Raw genomic sequence first — 18,170 nt, 5'->3', positions numbered from 1 at the left:
CTGTCATTTGGGTTTCTCCCTCAACCCCTGCAGCTACCTCTGTCCATCGTGGCCCTGGTCGTTGATCTGGCAGGTGCGAGGCCGCAGCTCTGGACTGAGAAAAGGAGGCCGAGTTGACACGGCTCGCGCCCCAGAAGCGGCGGCAGCCGTAGGCCTGGCTGCCCGAACTTCGAGAGCCTAGCGCGGGAGCGCGGAGGCGGGCCGGCCTGCCCCGCCAAGCCCGGGGAAACACTCGCTTCGGGCCAGCTTTCCGCCTTCCAGCAGCCAGACCCACCGAGCTTTGCTCTCCACAGCCTTAATTAACAAGCCTCTTTCACCCCACCTCCGCCCCACCCCCGCTCCCGGCCCCGGGCAGCCCGGGGTTCCGCAGACTCCATTCCGCCCGCCAGTGGGAAGAGGTCAAACCCTGCTCCACCGGGCCGAAAGCCGCTCGAGCTGGGGCCGGGCCTCCGAGCTGGCGGGTGGGAGCCAGCGCAGGAGACGGAGGGAGGAATGCAAGCTGCTAACAGGCTAGAAAAAGGGCGCCGGGCAAGGGGCGGGGCGAGCCCGGCCGAGAGCTCGAGCGCCGCCAGCGCGGAGGGCGGGGCGTGGGCGGCGCCCTGCGTTCCCGCTCCCGCGGCCAGCAACTCTGCAGAGCCTCCTTAAAACTGCCGTTAAAATGGGGGCGGGTTTTTCAACTCAAAAAGCGCTCAATTTTTTTCTTTTCAAAAAAAGCTGATGAAGTCGGAAAAAGGGAGAAGAAACCGGCACCGTCTCTGCAGCAGCAACAGAAGCAGCAATTGTTTGAGCGAAAAAAGAAGCAAGGGAGGGAGGGAAGGAAAAGACCAGAAAGGGGCACGACGCACAAGTGTCTGTAGGGGTGAAGGGAGCCGGGACCGGTGATTTGAGGGGGACCAGCTACAAAAGAAACTGTCACTGGGAGCGCTGCGGCTCTGGAGGAAGCAGTGCTACCCGGCTCCGCTCCGGGCACAGCTGGCTGGCGGCCTCTGCCCTTTCGGCGCCACAGGCTGGGGGCACAGGCCAGGGGACCGCGAGAGGTTGGCGAAGTGGCACCGGGCGCCGAAGCCGTTGGGCTTTCCCCGAGAGGGCAGCGGGACTGGCTGTGCCTTGGAATTGTGGCAGCACCCCATACTCAAAGCTTGGCCTGGGACCTCCGGGGACCCTCGCGATCTCCAGAGGACCTCAGAAAACCGGGAAAGGAAGGAAAAGAGGCGGCGGCGGCTGAATGAACTTCTGCAGTAGGAAGTCTGAACTGGCTTGGTCGTAGGCGGGAAGTTCCCGGTGGGCTGCCGTGTGCGACCGCGATGCTGCAGCGCGCTGCCTCAGCGGACCCGGACCCGTAGACGCTTCCCGCATCGCTCTCCCCCGTCCTCGCTTCTGGAAGCCCCGGGACCCTGTGGGGCCGGCATGACCGGCTTGCCGGGGACCCGCCGCGCGCCCGGCCGTCTCCGGAGACGCGCGCCGAGCCTGGCTCCCACGGCCTCTGAGGCTCGGCGGGGCTGCGGTAGCCGGGCGGGCGGGCTCCGGAGCCCTCCTGCGCGGCGTTAGCCCGCAGCTCGGCCCGGACGCAAATAAAGGCTCTTCCCGAGAAGCCAAGGCCACTGAGGAGCTGTTGCGATCTGTAACTTGAGGGCCACGGAACTGCTACTCTGGTTTGCTTTTGGCGATCATCTTTAACCCCCAGAGCACGTCAGCAGCCAGCCACCGCGGCGCTCTCCCTGCAGCGGAGGACGCACGACTACTCTTTCGGCGAGACGGATGGAGACCGAGTCCCCCCGAGGACCTGCCCTGCGGTTCTGGCTCGCGTGGCTCAGGTCACCACCGTGAACAAGGGTGGGTGAATGCCTTTTCTTCCCCCAAATGTCTCTTCTTCCGCAGTATTTTCTTCCCTGATCTAGTCCCTTAAATCTCCGCACACATTCCTCACAGAGATTAGCAGTGTACGTACGTGACAGCTCAGCCTACATTTTACGTCCAGAGTAATTTACCAGGAATATATGTGTGTCTGCATATCTCTCTGTTAATCACTAGACTTCTTCATAGGGGTTAAGCTAAAAAGCGAGGAGCGGAGCCCCTCTCCAATGGCTCAGTTTTGCTGAATAATCACGTGTGAATCGAGGGGCGGGCTTTTGGCAGGCAGATCTTACTAGTATTTACTACCAAGCTCTACTCCAGATTAACCATCCCAGTCCTTCTGTCAGTCTCCGATGCCATCATGCAGCCTGGTTAGGAGCAAAGGAAAGGGGAAAAAGAAAAACAACTAATTCATCTTTTCCCGATCGTCAGGACCCTAAAGAATGGCCGAGCCTTGGGGGAACGAGTTGGCGTCCGCAGCTGCCAGGGGGGACCTAGAGCAACTTACTAGTTTGTTGCAAAATAATGTAAACGTCAATGCACAAAATGGATTTGGAAGGACTGCGCTGCAGGTTGGTATCCAGAGAGGTGGGGAAAACAGGTCAACAATGTTGCCTACGTGACCCGGGTTTCTAGAATAATAGCTTTTAAGCCTTCAGGGGTACAAAATTTCACTGTTTTTAAAACTAGTTGGTTGCCATATTTTATATCTTTAAGTGGATCCAACTACCCAAAATGACGTACTTTGAACGAACTCGTCAAATCCAATAATATCCTCGATATCAACTGGGTTCCAGGTTTGGTCTTAATTTTTGGAATGTTTTTGTGATGGTGGGGATTGTAAAGCATTCGTAGCAGCGCGGAGTTTTTTATTTTTGGGTTTTTTTTTTTTTAAGACAGCTCTGTAAACACATTATTATGATTATTATTTGAAGTAAATACACTGCTATTAGTGGTTTCCGAACTTTGCTCCAATAATTGACTTTAATGTTAATTTTCTTGACTACTGGCGAGGGTGTTTTTCTTCAAAAGCTTCAAGTTTTGACAAACGACCTTTCCTCGTTTGGAATGGGTGGCCTGGGCACGGGCACAGGATGTACATTTCACAGTTAATGTAATACCGTCCACCCATTCAGGATTGAGGAGGAATAGAAAGTTGAATTTTCTAATCAGAGCTCAGTTTATAGTGTTTTTGTCTCTGTGGTCATACCGTGGTATGTTCTAATTTTTAGTAATTAGATTTACAAGCAACAAATGAAACACATCCAGCTGCCAAATAGTGTACCTGGTAATTTTTTTCCTTCTCTGAACTGATCTTGTAACTTAGTTGAAAGACTTAGAAACAGAAAGATGGTAAAGTAGTCTCAAATTGTTGATCTGAGTTCTGATGATATTCTTATGAGCTCTTCAAAATGCAACACTTAAAGCTGTTTTGAAAATCCAATGGGAAGTGGGTTTTTAGAGTGCCTTATTTTAATCGCAAATATTAGAAATTTAAGTGGCAGGAGATGTATTATTAACAGACGAAGTCCATACAGCCTGTATATTTTAACAGAATACACTGGCCTTGCAAAAAATTTCAAATGTATTAAGGAAGCTTATACATAGATACTAAATTATTTATCTTGTTATTTCAGGCAGATTCATTTTTCCACCTAGTAATTTGGTGATGATAGCAATGCCACAAATATATTGAAAAGTTTCCTATTGAAAATTCAAAGTATTATATATATCTTACAAAGAATGAGCCACTTAACCCTCTACGAATAAGATCTTACAGGGCTTTTGATGAGCACGAGGACTGGGAGATTAATACTGAAAAAAAAAAGTTCTGACAAACATTTTTAATACAACTCTGCAGTCCTGTTTATATTAAACATACTTATCAAGATACTAACACCCACTTATTGTGGTTTAGCCCTAGTACATAAAATGAAACGCACACAAACAGGAGTCTCAAGGCTTATTTTCAGTATGTATAATCCTAACTCTGAAGTTGTGTCATAACTCAAGAAAGAACTTTCTTTCAAAACAATTTCTACTATTACTATTATTTTTCTGTGAAATATGGCAGATTTCCTCCTGCAATTATGTTTAACTCAATTACAAAGGATCTTCCCCCCTTCCTAGTGTAAGTTTCTTAATCAGGATAATATCAAAGGCCTTGATCGTACATGTGCTTTACAAAGATCCAAAGTGTCTGTCTCTCATTTTTCCCAGTCCAGGTCCTTAAATGACTAATATTTAGAGGTAGTTGTGGTTAAAATTAAATTGTGTTAATTTTTAATAACCAAAAAGTATATGTCATTGATATTCTTGAAAAATAAGTTATGTATCATTTTTAACCACTGCCCCAAAGGAAGGGCTAATGGTCAGCAAGGTTTTATCACCAGGGAAGCTTGACATCTTGGCCATCTATATAGTTTGCACTTATAGACTATTATTCCTTTTAAATGTATGTTATTATATTACTTAATTTGTGATTTTTTAAAACAAACATTCTAAAGAGATAAGTCAGCTTCGTATGTGTTTTCCAATGTATATTTAATTTCAAAAACATTTGAGTTTCTACTATGCAATCTATCATAAATTTAGGTTATTATGAATATACCTAAATGTAAATTTAAAATATTAAAATGCTGAAATTTTCTTACACATTAACAAGACTGTATTTTTCACAACTAAATTACATGTATTGTGTAACTGCATGCTGCTCAAGATATTTTATAATTATGAGAGTCTAATAGAGACCATTAAATAGAGTGAAATATATTTAAACACCGGTAGACGTCTTTGTCTTGTGAATTATCTGTATGTGGATAGCAGATTTTAATACTACATTCTGACTTTAAAAATATTGCCAGTTTACAAATAGCTATTCCTAAATCCCTGATGATAATCGCAAAAAGAAATAAGATAGGATCACCAGTTGATTAATAAATGGTCTGAAACTACAAAACAAAGCTGTCTGTCCTAAAATCCACATTAAATACCTTATTTTCTCTTCGTTTGCTCACTTGAAAATTAGGAGGCTAGATAGAACTTTAGGAAACAAATATAATAGGATGACTGTTCCATTCTTTTCAAGAACAGTTGCCATACAGTCATTTCCTATCTAATACAAACCATATCATGAGCTTAGTTTTAGATAAATCAGTATAGTTGGCAATGTAGAACACTGTTACTTTTTTAACACTTTAATAATCAGTAGCATTTTAAAATTTCAAGTGGAGGATTCTATGCACTAAATACACCTAGTAACCCATAGGAAATAACTGCAAAGAAAAAAGCTATTTTAAAAAAAACTACTTGGACTCTTGGGGCTATCTTTATTTGGAGAAAACGTGTGATGTTTAATAATTTAAGAAAATACCAAGTCTGAATTTTTAAGAGATCACTTTTACACTAGTAAAACAGACTAGATGGAGTCTGATGTGCGGAAACATTTCTTTGAGGGTTTAAAGAAACTCACCTCCTTATTTCCTTTCACCTATTGAAAAAATAAATTTTACCCGCTTTTTGTTGTACAGAATTAATACCTCAGGCACATTTTAGGAGTATGAACTAGCAAACAGAAGGAGACATTTAAATCTCAAATTCCATTTCTTTTATTTTAATAAATTTATGATATTACACAACTCTTCATGGAGACAGAGAATTAAGTTGTCAGTGAATTTAATACAAGTCAGGCTCATTCTATTTTGTTAATCAATTTCTCCTACTTTTGGGACGGTTTAAGATATTCCATCATAGAAGTTCAATTTTTAGAAGTTTCCTTTTACTTTTATCTGCTAGTACTCAATTCCTGCAACTGAGCCTTTCAAATTCCATCATATGGGACTTCCCCAAGCACTCCTTCACCAAAAATAGTTACATAAATAGAAAAAGAGATGAATATTTTAAAATACTTTTGTAGTAGGAGCAGTTGAAGGGATTCTACCGTTGTTTCTTCTTTTCTAGGTTATGAAACTTGGAAATCCAGAGATTGCCAGGAGACTACTACTTAGAGGTGCTAATCCCGATTTGAAAGACCGAACTGGTTTCGCTGTCATTCACGATGCAGCCAGAGCAGGTTTCCTGGACACTTTACAGACTTTGCTGGAGTTTCAAGCTGATGTGAACATCGAGGATAATGAAGGGAACCTGCCCTTGCACTTGGCTGCCAAAGAAGGCCATCTTCCGGTAGTGGAGTTCCTTGTAAAGCATACCGCCAGCAAAGTGGGGCATCGGAACCATCAGGGGGACACCGCCTGCGACTTGGCCAGGCTCTACCGCAGAAACGAGGTCGTTAGCCTGATGGAGGGAAACCAGGCGGAGGGAGCTCCGAATCTGCAATGAATGTGGGGAGGGCTCTCCCACACTGCCTTCTATTTTGTCAGCTAACTGATTGGCTGCCCTATTTTAATATCATTTGTTAAAATTCAGTTTTGTCATATTTTAAGCAGCTAGTTAAACCTTCTGAAACTGCTAAGTGGAAATCTTACCAAAAGTTTATGAATATATTTAAGCAACATCTTTTTCACCTGCAAAATCCTGAGTTCTAACATATAATCGCAAATAGCTTTGATTTTCTTCTGCATATTTTATCTTTCCCAGACTTTTCTCCTTGCTTTTTCCTTCGCCAGTCTCAGTACCCAACTTGGAGACTTTGTTTTAAAAATGGTGTCCTGATGCTTCTTTTGCCTGATTAAAACACTTTTTCAAAACAGGACAATGTTTTTCTGTGATTTCTACTCCTCTTATAATCCCCATATAATTTGCTTCTTGCTAAGGAGAACCGTACTAAAATATCATGGTATTTTAAGTCTTAACATTAGAAAAAGCAGACCAATTAAAAAACTAGGCATATTCTATTGATGATTCAGTTATTCTTTTCTTTCTCTCCTTATGCCTCTCCCCAAAGACTTTACTTGGTGCTTAATATTTCTGCTTTAAAACAGTAAGAACAACATTTTTTGGAGATTAAACCTGAAATTATTTCAGTGCGAATTTATCCTAATATTTGATCTTCCCTTTTGCTCAAAGTTAAATAGTTGAAAAACAGGTTTCAGAAGTAGTGATCTGAAAACAAATATATGTTAGCTCTACAAGTTGCATTAAAAATAAAATGCCATCTTAAAAGTGCTTTCCATTAGTTGATTTTTTTAAGCCACAAAATGAAACAATTGGTTAAATATGTTTCCCCAAATTATACCATAAGTATGCTAAGTGGAACACTGGCTTTTTTCCTCCCTGAATATCAAAAGTGTAAAATTACAGAATGTTTAAGTACTAAAATACACTGCAAATACCAACATTTAGGAGATTAAAAAGCAAGAACATACATATATATTACAGGTAAGAGTCATAACTAATTTAGAGGTTTAAAGTACAATATATATAGAAACTTTTACACTGAATAAATAGCTCACTCCTACATATAGGAGTGACTGCCACAAAACTTTAAAGGCATATAAACTCTTAAGAATATGTTTAACTAAAAATTAAAATTTTCGATATGAATTAGAAATAGAAAAATTTTCAAGAGCATTTTGCAGCATCTACTACTCACTCTGTCATTATAAAGATTTCACCAAAGGATTACAATGCAGTTACCATTTATAAATTTATAAACACTATTCATCATCTCCCACATGGACAAAGGTGTTTTATGTAAAAGTTTCCTCCTTCTGCTTCATAAGCTCCCTGCTCTCAGTACAAACAGAAAAAAACTACTTCAAGGTTTACCAAAGGACAAGGTTCTGATGCCTTCCCTAACAAAGACTGGAGTGGCTGCAGGCAAGTGGTTTTCAATCATTTGTTTTCCGTAATAGTGTAAAAATATAGGAAAAAAAATCCTTTTCATTTGGCATTTTAAGTACACCCTCCCTATGTCAAATGCAAAAAGAATTAACTTTTGTCACCTCAAACTACAAGTTACTGATTAAATTTATTTTTTGACAGCAACATGAAATTAAATGTAAAACGCATGTTAAAATTCGGGGGGAAGTAGAAATTGAGATGGTTTTCAAGGAAAAAGTGCATTTTGGATTTAAAAACTAGAATCAATATACAAAATACACAGCTTGAGTACGCTGGATATTTTCTAAGCAAAAGACTATTACTAAAAAAATAAAAATAACACTTCTTACAAGTTGCAGCTGTAAAGATGGACTTTTAATTTAAAGTCGCGTTTAATTAACTTTTCGGTATCCACCAAGAATAAGCATTAAAATTGTCTTTAGATATTTAGATATTTCAAATATAGGGCGTTCATTAACGCTAAAGATGAGGTACTTCTTCAGTTGCTTTGTTCTCAGGTGGTGGAAGCTGGCTGAGAGGAGAGGGAGCTCCGTCTCGCTTCATCAACCTTAAACTTGTCTAGGCATTAAAACATCGCCACATTTCTCGGGCCCTTTGCAGGAAATAGCTTTGCTAATCTAAGTATTTTAGAAATGAGTTGTGTGGTCCCCTCTGGGAAGTATGAAAAGCCATCATTCAATCTCTCAAAAACCTCGACAATATTCTGTAAGACAAACATACCGAAATGTATAGGATGGAAGAAACGATGCTGCCGAGTTTAACCGAGGTCTAGTTTGCAGCGACCTGAGGTGGAGAAGGATCTGAACTTTTTCAGATGCAGGGTTGAGAGACACATGCTGATGAATAAAGTGACCTGAGGCGCAGGGGACGACACCATAGAAAGAATGGAGGATACGAAGCAGAGAGGCGCTCTCAGGTTCAGTTATTCCCCGCTACGCATCCACGTCGGGAAACCTAAGCTTTGCCTGAGCGGAGTAAACTTACACGTGGGAGAAAGCAGGGCCGGGGTTGGCATGGGGGTGGGGAGCTCCAACAGGACTTCGGTCCACGTGCTGGTCTCCAGGCCACTAAACAAACTGCACCTTACCATATTTCGGTAGTGAATCAGTAGTTTCCTGATAACCAATATGTATGTATGTCGTAATGGTGTGATGAGCTCCTACACACACACACACACTACCCTGGGTTACTAATAACTAGATAATAATTCTGTCCCAGGAAAGCAGTTCAATTGGTAATATTATAAATGTCCCTGATTGTGTTGATCAAACAAACATTGTGGAATCCGTGGCCCGGACTGGTTTCGAAATCTCTGTTCCCAAAAAGGTGCTTTCGGCTTTTGCCGGGGGTAGTAGTGATACTCTGGAAGCACTAGACCAGCACAGTGCTGGAGCGAGAAAGGGTCGTACTCGCAGCCTTCCTGGGTGCCCCAGGCGACCTTCATCAAAAGGCGGGGCCGGGGGTGAGTGGTGGAGGGGGAAAAGTCCGCATCTTGGTCTCTCGAGACTGTTTTGATTTTACACCACAATTCCAAACAAAAACAAAAACAAAAAAGCCAAAAAACTAGATTCACTCAGGGACCTAATGAGAGGCAGGAGACGATCTTCCAGCCTAAGACCCAGAGAAAAGCTCTGCCCATAGTCAACCAAGCCCTCTGTGGAGGGGCTGCGAAGTCACCCCTTCGGTCCCTTAGAAATTCTCCAGACTCCAACCGCAGCTCCCGGCTCCCTGGCGAGGAAGCCCGAGCCCGGAGCTCCCTCAGGGCGCGCAGAAAAGGCCGGGGTGGGGGTGGGGGAGTTTCAAAACCGTTAGCTCGCGTTGTGTTTTTTTTTTTTTTTATTTTCCCCTCCCTCGCTAAGGTTTCTTTTCTTTTCTCTTCCTGTCCAAATATTTCAAATTTCCGCGCCTTAAATAACAGTCTCTTTTTATTTAGTTAGTTTCCTCAGCAGGTTTGGCCGCCCGCTTGTCTCTGCCCCCCAGCGGGCCAGGGGCGCCTCGGGCTCCTGGCCGCTGCCCCCGGCCCAGGCTACGCGGCTCAGTGCGCGCCCGGCCGGCGGAGCCGCAGCCCCTTCCCGCCGCGACCTCGCCTGACCCGACTCTCCCGGTACCCAGAGCCAACTAAGGCCGCCCCCCGCCCGGACGCTTGTCTGCTCCCAGCTCGACTTCCCTCCCCGGACTTTGGAGTCTCTTCTTCTGCTTTGGGGTTTGGATCCTGGTCGCCCTGGAGCGGCGGAAGGTCTGGGGCGCAAGGAGAGCAGCGGAGGAGGCCAGTGGCGGAGCCTGCCCCAGCCCCCACCCCGCGGGTAACCTTGGAGGCGCCCTCGGAGTGAGTGTGAGCGCTGCTGCGCCAGCCGGCCGGGGCGAGCGGGCGCACGGCGCCGCAGGCAGGAGGCGGGAGCTGGGGGCGGGGAGGGGGAGCGGCCCCGGTGCCTCGCGGCCGCCGCCGCGGCGCCCCGGGTGCTGCGGGCTACCGGGACCGCTGAGGTCTCCCGGCCCTGGCCCTCAGGCAGCGGTCCCCGAAGAGTCAGCGGCCATCCCACTGGATGGTTCCGGCGACCTGTGCCTGAGGACTGGGGCCCGAGGGCGACGTGGGAGCAGGGGCAAATGGGGCGGGTGAGTGCCTAGCTCTCTGCAGAGGTGAGCTGGCGGCGGGACCGGGCGCGGCGGCTGGAGCAACTCCATGCCCAATGCCAAAGCCGGCACTCCCTCTCCTTCTCCCGCCCCCCCTCCCCCCCCGTGACAGCTGAGGACAGCCGGGCTCCGAGCCTCGCGTCCAACTGCGAGGAGGCAACTGCCTCTCAGGCGTCTCACCCTCTTCGACTGCCTGGGAAGTTGTGCTACGGTGTTGCTTTTTCACCCACAAATTGCTAGACATCCAGTACTGAAAATGCACGTTCTTTCAGAAAGACCCTCAGCTTGGAACAATGGGAATTTGCAGGCCCGTCGGGACTTTGGGTGGGGTTAGGGCGCGCAAAATACCTAGAAGTGGTCCCTTTTTTCTTCAACCTGGAATAGATCCGAAAATCGAGGATGGATCTTTTAGCGAAGCCTGAAAAGAATAAAAACGCCCTAAATCTGGATATTGACTTGGTAAATTAAGGTTCCAGTGAAATGTTTTGCCATCTGCTATAGAACATTGTGCGAGCTTTAGGAGTTAGGGTGTGGGTTTGGGATTTTCTTAAAATTGAATCCTCAAAGACATTAAATAACGGCATGGTCATACACCCGACAAGCGAGCAGAGGTTATCCTTGCCACGACAGCACCTGCAAAAGCACAAGTGGAACTCACATATTTTGCTTCCTGAATTCTAAAATGGCTTCTGGACCGTCCAGAGGTACCAGCACATACGAGGAAGGAGACGGGGTACTGGAGGAGAGTTTGTACATTTTCAAAAACTACACAGATATTGTTATACTTTGAGTGTTCCACCTCACCTCTCCTCTCTCCCAGTCTCCCATTGGTCAAGGAAGAATTTTAGTGGAGGCCTAATCAGTAATTCTACATTCAGCCTTTTTCTCTTCCCTCCTCCCTACCCCCCCACCCCCCCGAAAAAAACCCAGTCAGCCAAAAACATCAGCTCTTTTGGGGAGGAAGTGAAAAAAACCACCAATCCTTATCCAAACTACCCGTCCTTTCTTTTAAGCATTAAGACAAAATCCTACATTTAACCTATATTATGAAAGAAGAAATAATTTACCTGGACCTCAGATGCATTCAATTGGTGTAATTAAAGTAATAATAAGTATCTTTTAACATTAAAATAAGGGACAGCTTCTGGAATTTATAGGTGACAAGCTCAAAAATCCCCATAGAAAGGTTTGGAGATGGAAGCTTCTGCTCTTATATTTCATCAGTAGAGTAGTTACATAGGAAAAAAAAATTGATATTTTAACTTGAACTTGTAAAGCAGTATCATGATGACTAATTTTATTTTTGTTATATGCCTTAGTTTTTCAGATTAGTTATAAGAATAGTGAAAGTTCACCTATAAAGCAAAACTTCCATCTTTTAATGTTAAAATTTAATTTTAGAAGTGCATCCAAATTATCATAACCATATTACAGTACAGTCCACTCCCTTGTTTCTAAGTGCACAGTTTGAACAACTTGCTGGTAAAGAACTCCGCCCTGAGTTTAAAATTTATGCCTTGGGAACATGATTTCCTAAAGTGAAAAATAACTTACTCTTCTTTAGGAATAATTATTCAATAATTTGTGTATTCTGTGTATAGCTAATGTAACAATATCTCCTTTTACATTTTAGAACTATTATAAAAGCCATTTGGGCCCAAATAGTTCCTGTTCCAAAATTTTCTCCTTTAGATATTTTTACTAAGAAGTAACTGTCTTCAGTGATGCAGCAACATTCTGATGCCCATTCTGCTAATTCAAGAACTTCAGACCAGACTTATACACACCATTTAAAAAGAAACATGCATTTCTTCTTTTGTCCAAGTTCAGAACAGCTGTGAAAAAATGTTAACATTTGAAAGGCCTAGAGTAATTAATTTGCAAATCAGTTATAGTGCGATGATTCAAGATGAAAATTTTAAAGCCTCAAATATCAGAAGAATAAATGGGATCAAATTATTAAATGAAGCAGCATTTGATGATGATTAATAGTATAATATTCCCTACCTCAATATTCAAATAAGCAAGAGTGTGCATTGTGGTATGATTTTTAATAGTAAAAGACAACATTATATAGCAATCATGATATATAAAAGTAATTGATCATTCCAGAGTATCCTTTTCAATATTAAGTAAAATATAATTAAAATATTAAAACACAGTGGGTTTTTTTTAAACTTACCTATACTATCACCCATATTTTTGGTTGTCCCTATCTTTCTTTCCTTCCTTCTCTTCCTTTCTTTTTTCTTTCTTTCTTTTTTACTTTTTTAACATTTTTGTCTCCACATTATAGGTGATGAACAAAAATAGCATGTAGGAAAAGGTTTCTAATTCTCCTTTATTTCTGCTGCCTCAGCCAGCTATTTCTCTACTCACAAACATTACTTCAACTTTAAAAACCATGTCTTGTGATGCTAAAAAGTAATTTTTCCCATTAATTAAAATTTATCATAGGCCTATGAGTGAAAAAGCTTTGTCTGTATTTTATTTAAAATAAAGTTAAGTGAAAAAAGTGTGGACATTAGGTTGTAGCAAGTGTGTATTTATGTTTTCAATATAAATTAATTGAAATCTTAAACTACATCTAATATTTTGACATATGCTAAGATTATCAGCTTAGAATCAAGATCCAGAAAATATTAAATTTAATTTTTGGTCTTTGCAAAATAATTTAATATATTTTAATTTGCCGTAGTAATAAGGCTAATTATTTTAATTAACAACAATTTTAAATGTTGATATTTGTAGGAAAATATGAAGAGAGGACTATGATAGCAAATCTAAAGTAAATTTTTTTAAATTAAATTACTCTATTGGTAAATTATATACTTTAATTGTAGTGATTATTATTTTATAATTAAATTTTGCACTTGACACATGGGTCAAAGTTTTCTATGTTTAGCTGTAAGCATATAGTTAGTTATGCAGGTAATCCAAATAATACTCTGTGGTTCTATATGAGCATTTTTATGTATATATACATAAGTTTAGATATTTCTTACTAAAGTACAGTACTGAATAAATATATATTTTGAACAAATATTACCAATTCGCTTCATACTGCTATTTTGAAGATGTTAAATTATGATCTGCTACAGAAATATAAGCTGATAATTTTTAGATATAGGTGAGATCATTTTCACTAATGATCCAGGGAAGGCTGTAAGTTAAAATCTTAGAACTGAAAACACTGATGCAGGTCCTAGTTCTACCTAGGTTATTATTTTAAATTCTTCTCATGATGCAAATATATATGAAAACCACTTAACATCCACAATTAATATACTCAAATTTGAAATATTAGGAACAGAATTTTGATAATTATAAGAAGAGTGGCTATTTTGTGTTTTAGGTAGCCTTGCCTGTGGGTTAATTTAATATCAGTTACATGCTGGACAGTTTGCTAAATAATCCAAAAGTGAAGATAAAATAAGACTAGTAAAAAATATTTGCCCAATAATTCAAAAGCAGTGCAAGCAAGACCAAAAAAATATATTTTTCAAAAAATTACACCACTATGTGAAATATAAATAAATTAATGTTCTTGGTACAGAGAATATTATGGTTTCCAGTGAAGTTTTCTACTATTTAACTTGGGTAATGCTTTTAAAACACAGCTAAAAAATCATCACTTATATACGGTCATATTTTAAAATTACATGTATCATATGTTTTACTTAAATACAACATATACACATTCTGTCCAAAAATAGCAAGTTCAGCACCATTCTGAAAGGATATTCTGAGTGAATATAGCTGGACATCTGCACTAGACTGAGGGACTATTTAATGTGCAGCCTGAGTAGGGCTACATGGGAGAGAGCACCGAACTGCCTCAATGCTGGCTAATTTGCTTTAGAGCAATCAAAATGGCTCTGAGCTAGTATAAATTGCCTATAGTTCTTTAAATATACTGTGTGCCAAAAAGCAAATAACTTTATAAAAAGACAGTTAAGAGAAGGAATATATGTACATATATTTTTGGTATCCAGAGGGACATCACAAGTATCATGGGGAAAATATTAATGTAGCAATATAAAAGAAAACTGTACATAATAAAATCAGCTGAAGATAAATGATTGCTTTCATTTCTTTAAAAAGGCTTATTTATTATGTTTTAAATATTTTAAATGCACAGTTTTTCAAAATATGACTAATATGTATAAAATACACAATACACACTAATTTATTAGTACTCTAATTTAAATTTTTTTCTCAAAAAAGTAATCGACAGTTCCTTTTAGTTCATCAGATCCTATTGAAAGATCATGCACTATGCCTAAAAATCAGCAAATAAACTTTATGGCTTACCAACATAAAAGAATTGTAAAGATCAGTGCTTTCTAAGGAAAATACTCTGTCTTGAATTACCAGGATAAAGATCTAGGAATTTTTAGCAGCACATTCTGTCTTCTATGAACAAATAGATTATATTTAGGATCAATGTAAGATTTACTTAACATTTCTGCATCGTTTTGAATTTAACTATACAGAATTTAAGCAATAGAACTCTCTATAGGAATTGTGAAGTTTCTCCTTATTTAGCAATAGAACAGACTAAAGAAAAATCAGATCAAAACATAAAATTCACGTATAAGTTTCAAGTTAAAGAACAACAATGACGTTAAATCAGCTAACAGAAAAAAATGTCTCATCTGAAAATCTTCCATTAATTTGGGGAAAAGGAGGGATAGGAAAAAATATTTGAATCAAACTTTTCCATTAAATTAAAAAGTTACCAGTTTCTTATCCAAGATTGTTGGAAATAAAATCCTAAATATTTAGGAAAAGGCCATGAACATTCTAAAAAGCAAGTGAGTCTCTGTTTAGGAAGTGTGATAGTAAATGATCTGAGAGGATTCTCTAAAGATATTTTAATATAGTTAGGACATGTTAGCATATAAAAAGCACTAAATTATGTTGAATTTTGTCTTCGGCTAGTAGGCTGTTAAATCATGTGTACACAAAGAAAACAGAAGATACTTTGTCTTTTCTTTTTAGTACTTGTTAATTTATACATATATTAATTCAACCTACATTTCAGTAAAAGGAGAAAGAAACAAAATCAAGCAATTAATAAATCAATATATGTTAATTAGGTATCTATATTACCTGATTTAATATTCATAACCCCCTCATGGATTGGGCTTTATTCTCCCATTTTCACAAATCAGGAAACTCAAATGATGTTAATTAACTTGTCCATGTCAGAGGCTGGTAATTTATAGCATAAGGATATAAACCCATGTCTTTTTTTTTACTTCATTATACCCAGAGGGAAGGATCTTTCAGGGAAATTACCACAAATCAGCTCAACAATCACATATTAAGGACCCATCATTATAGTCATTTAATAGGTTTACAACCTTGGGACTAATAGCCCCATATTCCACATCTGCAAAACGGGGGTCATAATACCTAATTTGTCATGTTATTATAAATAATAAATGAAATGTATGTAAATAACCTGGTACTCATCAAGCCTATAATAAATAGGAAACTATTCATATGGGGAATACAAAGTGACAGAAAATCCATTCTTGACACAAAGTGACTTAACTATTCGGGTACATGAAGTTTACCTATGGCATACATACAACCACTGGAAAGCAAACAAAGTAAGTATAAGTAAGTACATGAAAGTAAGTAGAAGTACCATATAAGTAGGTATGTGGTAGTATGCGGTATAGACTGCACCAAAAAAGCAGACGTATTACTGAAAATCTTATTGAAAGGCTTATGATATTTAATTTAAATACCCTAGAGTGGAAAATTTCCTTTATCGAGAAGAAAAAGTCACTTCAAAATAATTGTCTTTTTCCAGCATATACTCTCTGAAGGTGTATATATCTAACAAACATGTCAAGTGAACAAGGGAAAGTGACTCCATGGACATAAAAGATATGTTATAAAAACATACATAAGCAGGTACTTTGAAAGATAGCTTTCATTATTTTAGAATAAGGGACTATGATCTTCTGATTCAAATGGGAATAGAAAAATACCTAGTAGTTCCCTAATCATTACATAATGGGATCTGTAATAAGCTGTCAGTATAGGATAGTGAGCAAATGGCTTAAGGGCCAAATAAACTTTAGTTCTAACTCTGGTCCTTACTATGTATCTCACCTTGGAACAGATACTTAACCCTTCTGATCCTCATTTCCTCATTGGTAAAATTATATTTACTTTATGGGGTTGTAATAGGAATAATATTTATTGATAAGTTATTTAATACTTTAATATAGGAAACTTGGGAAGCTATAAATGAACAGGTTTCCTGAGATTTAGATTTAGTTATATTAATCAGAAAGAAAAGAAAACCCCAGAGTTCCCATCATGGTGCAGCAGAAACGAATCTGACTAGGAAGCATGAGGTTCCGGGTTCGATCCTTGGCCTTGCTCATTGGGTTAAGGATCTGGAGTTGCCATGAGCTGTGGTATATAGGTCACAGACGTGGTTCAGATCCCACGTTGCTGTGGCTGTGGCATAGGCTGGCAGCTGTAGCTCTGATTCGACCCCTAGCCTGGGAACCACTATATGCTGTGGGTGTGGCCCTAAAAAGAAAAAAAAAATCCCTCTTAGGTGGACATAAATTGAGTAACACAGACATTTGTGTATTAAGAAAAAGAAACTCTGAATTAAGAGTTACAGTCATCACTCCAAGGACCTAAGCATATGACTAATATACAGTACATTCAGTTATCCACAGTTATTAAAAACCCATATGTGAGGTATTTTTCCATATGCTGAATATGAAGGTGAGTTAAATCATCTCAACCGTCAAAGAACTAGCAATTTAGTGCGAGAAATAAAATGCCTTATAGAGATTATACCAGGATATTAGGCAAGGAACAAAATAAATAATAAATTAGATTTGGAAAGTAATTAGTACCTTTAAGAAACCAAACTCCATTTTCAGAAGGTTACTCTAGAAGAGTCAAGTAGACTTTCATTTCCAACAAAATGAAGCCTAGATTTCCTTAAAAATCTTTCCAAATATATTGCTGGTAAAGTATTTTCAAAAACATATTTTGGAATTCAGAGTTGCATTGGTAAGTAAGGGAACTGTATAGAGCCCCCAAATGAGGGAAAGTGAGTCCTGATGCCAGGTGCTCTGGAGGGCATCCGCTGATCCCTAGTGCAGTACTTTTCAGGGGCTGTTATAACAAAGTACCACAAACAAAAGAAATTTGTCTCACATTTTAAAGGCTAGAAGTCTGAGATCAGGTTAGTTTCTTCTGAGGGCTAAGGGAAAATTGATTCCATTCCTTTCTTCTAGTTTCTTACAGCCTCTGGCAAAACTTGGCTTGTTGATAGTGTTCTCCCTATGTTTTCCCACTGTCTTCCCTCTGTGTGTCTGCCTCTGTGTCCAGACTTCCCTTGTTTCTAAGAATACCAGTCATAATGAATTAGGGCCCACCCTAATAATTTCATCTTAACTTGATCATCTGCTAAGACTCTATTTCCAAACAAGATCATATTCACAAGTACTGGGGGTTAGGACTTCAACATCTTTTAGGGGGACACAATTCAACCAGCGATACCTGGTTATCTAAAATTTTAGTTTTAAAGAGACTCAAGGAGAGGATAAAAGATAATGCTTAGGGCAATTGTGAGGTGAGAAGTCTGAAAGAAGCCCCTTTATAAAGCTAGAAACCACAAAGGGTAATACACTTAAGGAAAAGTTAAACTAAATGTCAAAATATTCTGCCCATTTTTATTGAGAGGTTTTTTTTTTTGGTTATTTTCTTATTATTGAGTTTTGAGAGTCCTTTGTATATTCCGGATACAAGTCCCTTATCAGATATGTGTTTTGTAAATATTGTCTCTTGGTCTGTGGCTTGTCTTTTCATCTAAACGTTTTTTGAAGAGAAGT

General features: G+C 40.0%; 2 protein-coding genes across 4 annotated transcripts in view; one reads left to right on the top strand and one right to left on the bottom strand.

Annotated features, from left to right (window-relative positions):
- Positions 1-519, bottom strand: part of FAF1 (Fas associated factor 1) — a 438,758-nt gene extending 438,239 nt beyond the window's left edge. For all 3 annotated transcript variants that reach the window (XM_021097817.2, XM_084965116.1, XM_084965117.1), the window contains exon 1: positions 38-519. The gene's annotated coding sequence lies outside the window, so the exon portion shown is untranslated. The remainder of the gene's footprint in view (positions 1-37) is intronic.
- A 113-nt stretch (positions 520-632) lies between these two features.
- Positions 633-6,562, top strand: CDKN2C (cyclin dependent kinase inhibitor 2C). The gene is made up of 3 exons (XM_003127980.5): positions 633-1,833; positions 2,287-2,426; positions 5,815-6,562. Exons 2-3 carry the CDS (start codon positions 2,298-2,300, stop codon positions 6,190-6,192), a joined length of 507 nt encoding a protein of 168 aa, XP_003128028.1. The 5' UTR covers positions 633-1,833; positions 2,287-2,297; the 3' UTR covers positions 6,193-6,562.
- The last annotated feature ends 11,608 nt before the right edge of the window (positions 6,563-18,170 follow it).

Source organism: Sus scrofa, chromosome 6 (genome assembly GCF_054392235.1).
Source record: "Sus scrofa isolate SSC_HxYL_T2T_F1_AM1 chromosome 6, Sscrofa_HxYL_maternal_Yorkshire_Landrace_v2.0, whole genome shotgun sequence".
Taxonomy (NCBI): domain Eukaryota; kingdom Metazoa; phylum Chordata; class Mammalia; order Artiodactyla; family Suidae; genus Sus; species Sus scrofa.
The sequence above is the reverse complement of the archived record's forward strand: the minus strand, read 5'-3'. Positions and strand labels throughout refer to the sequence as shown.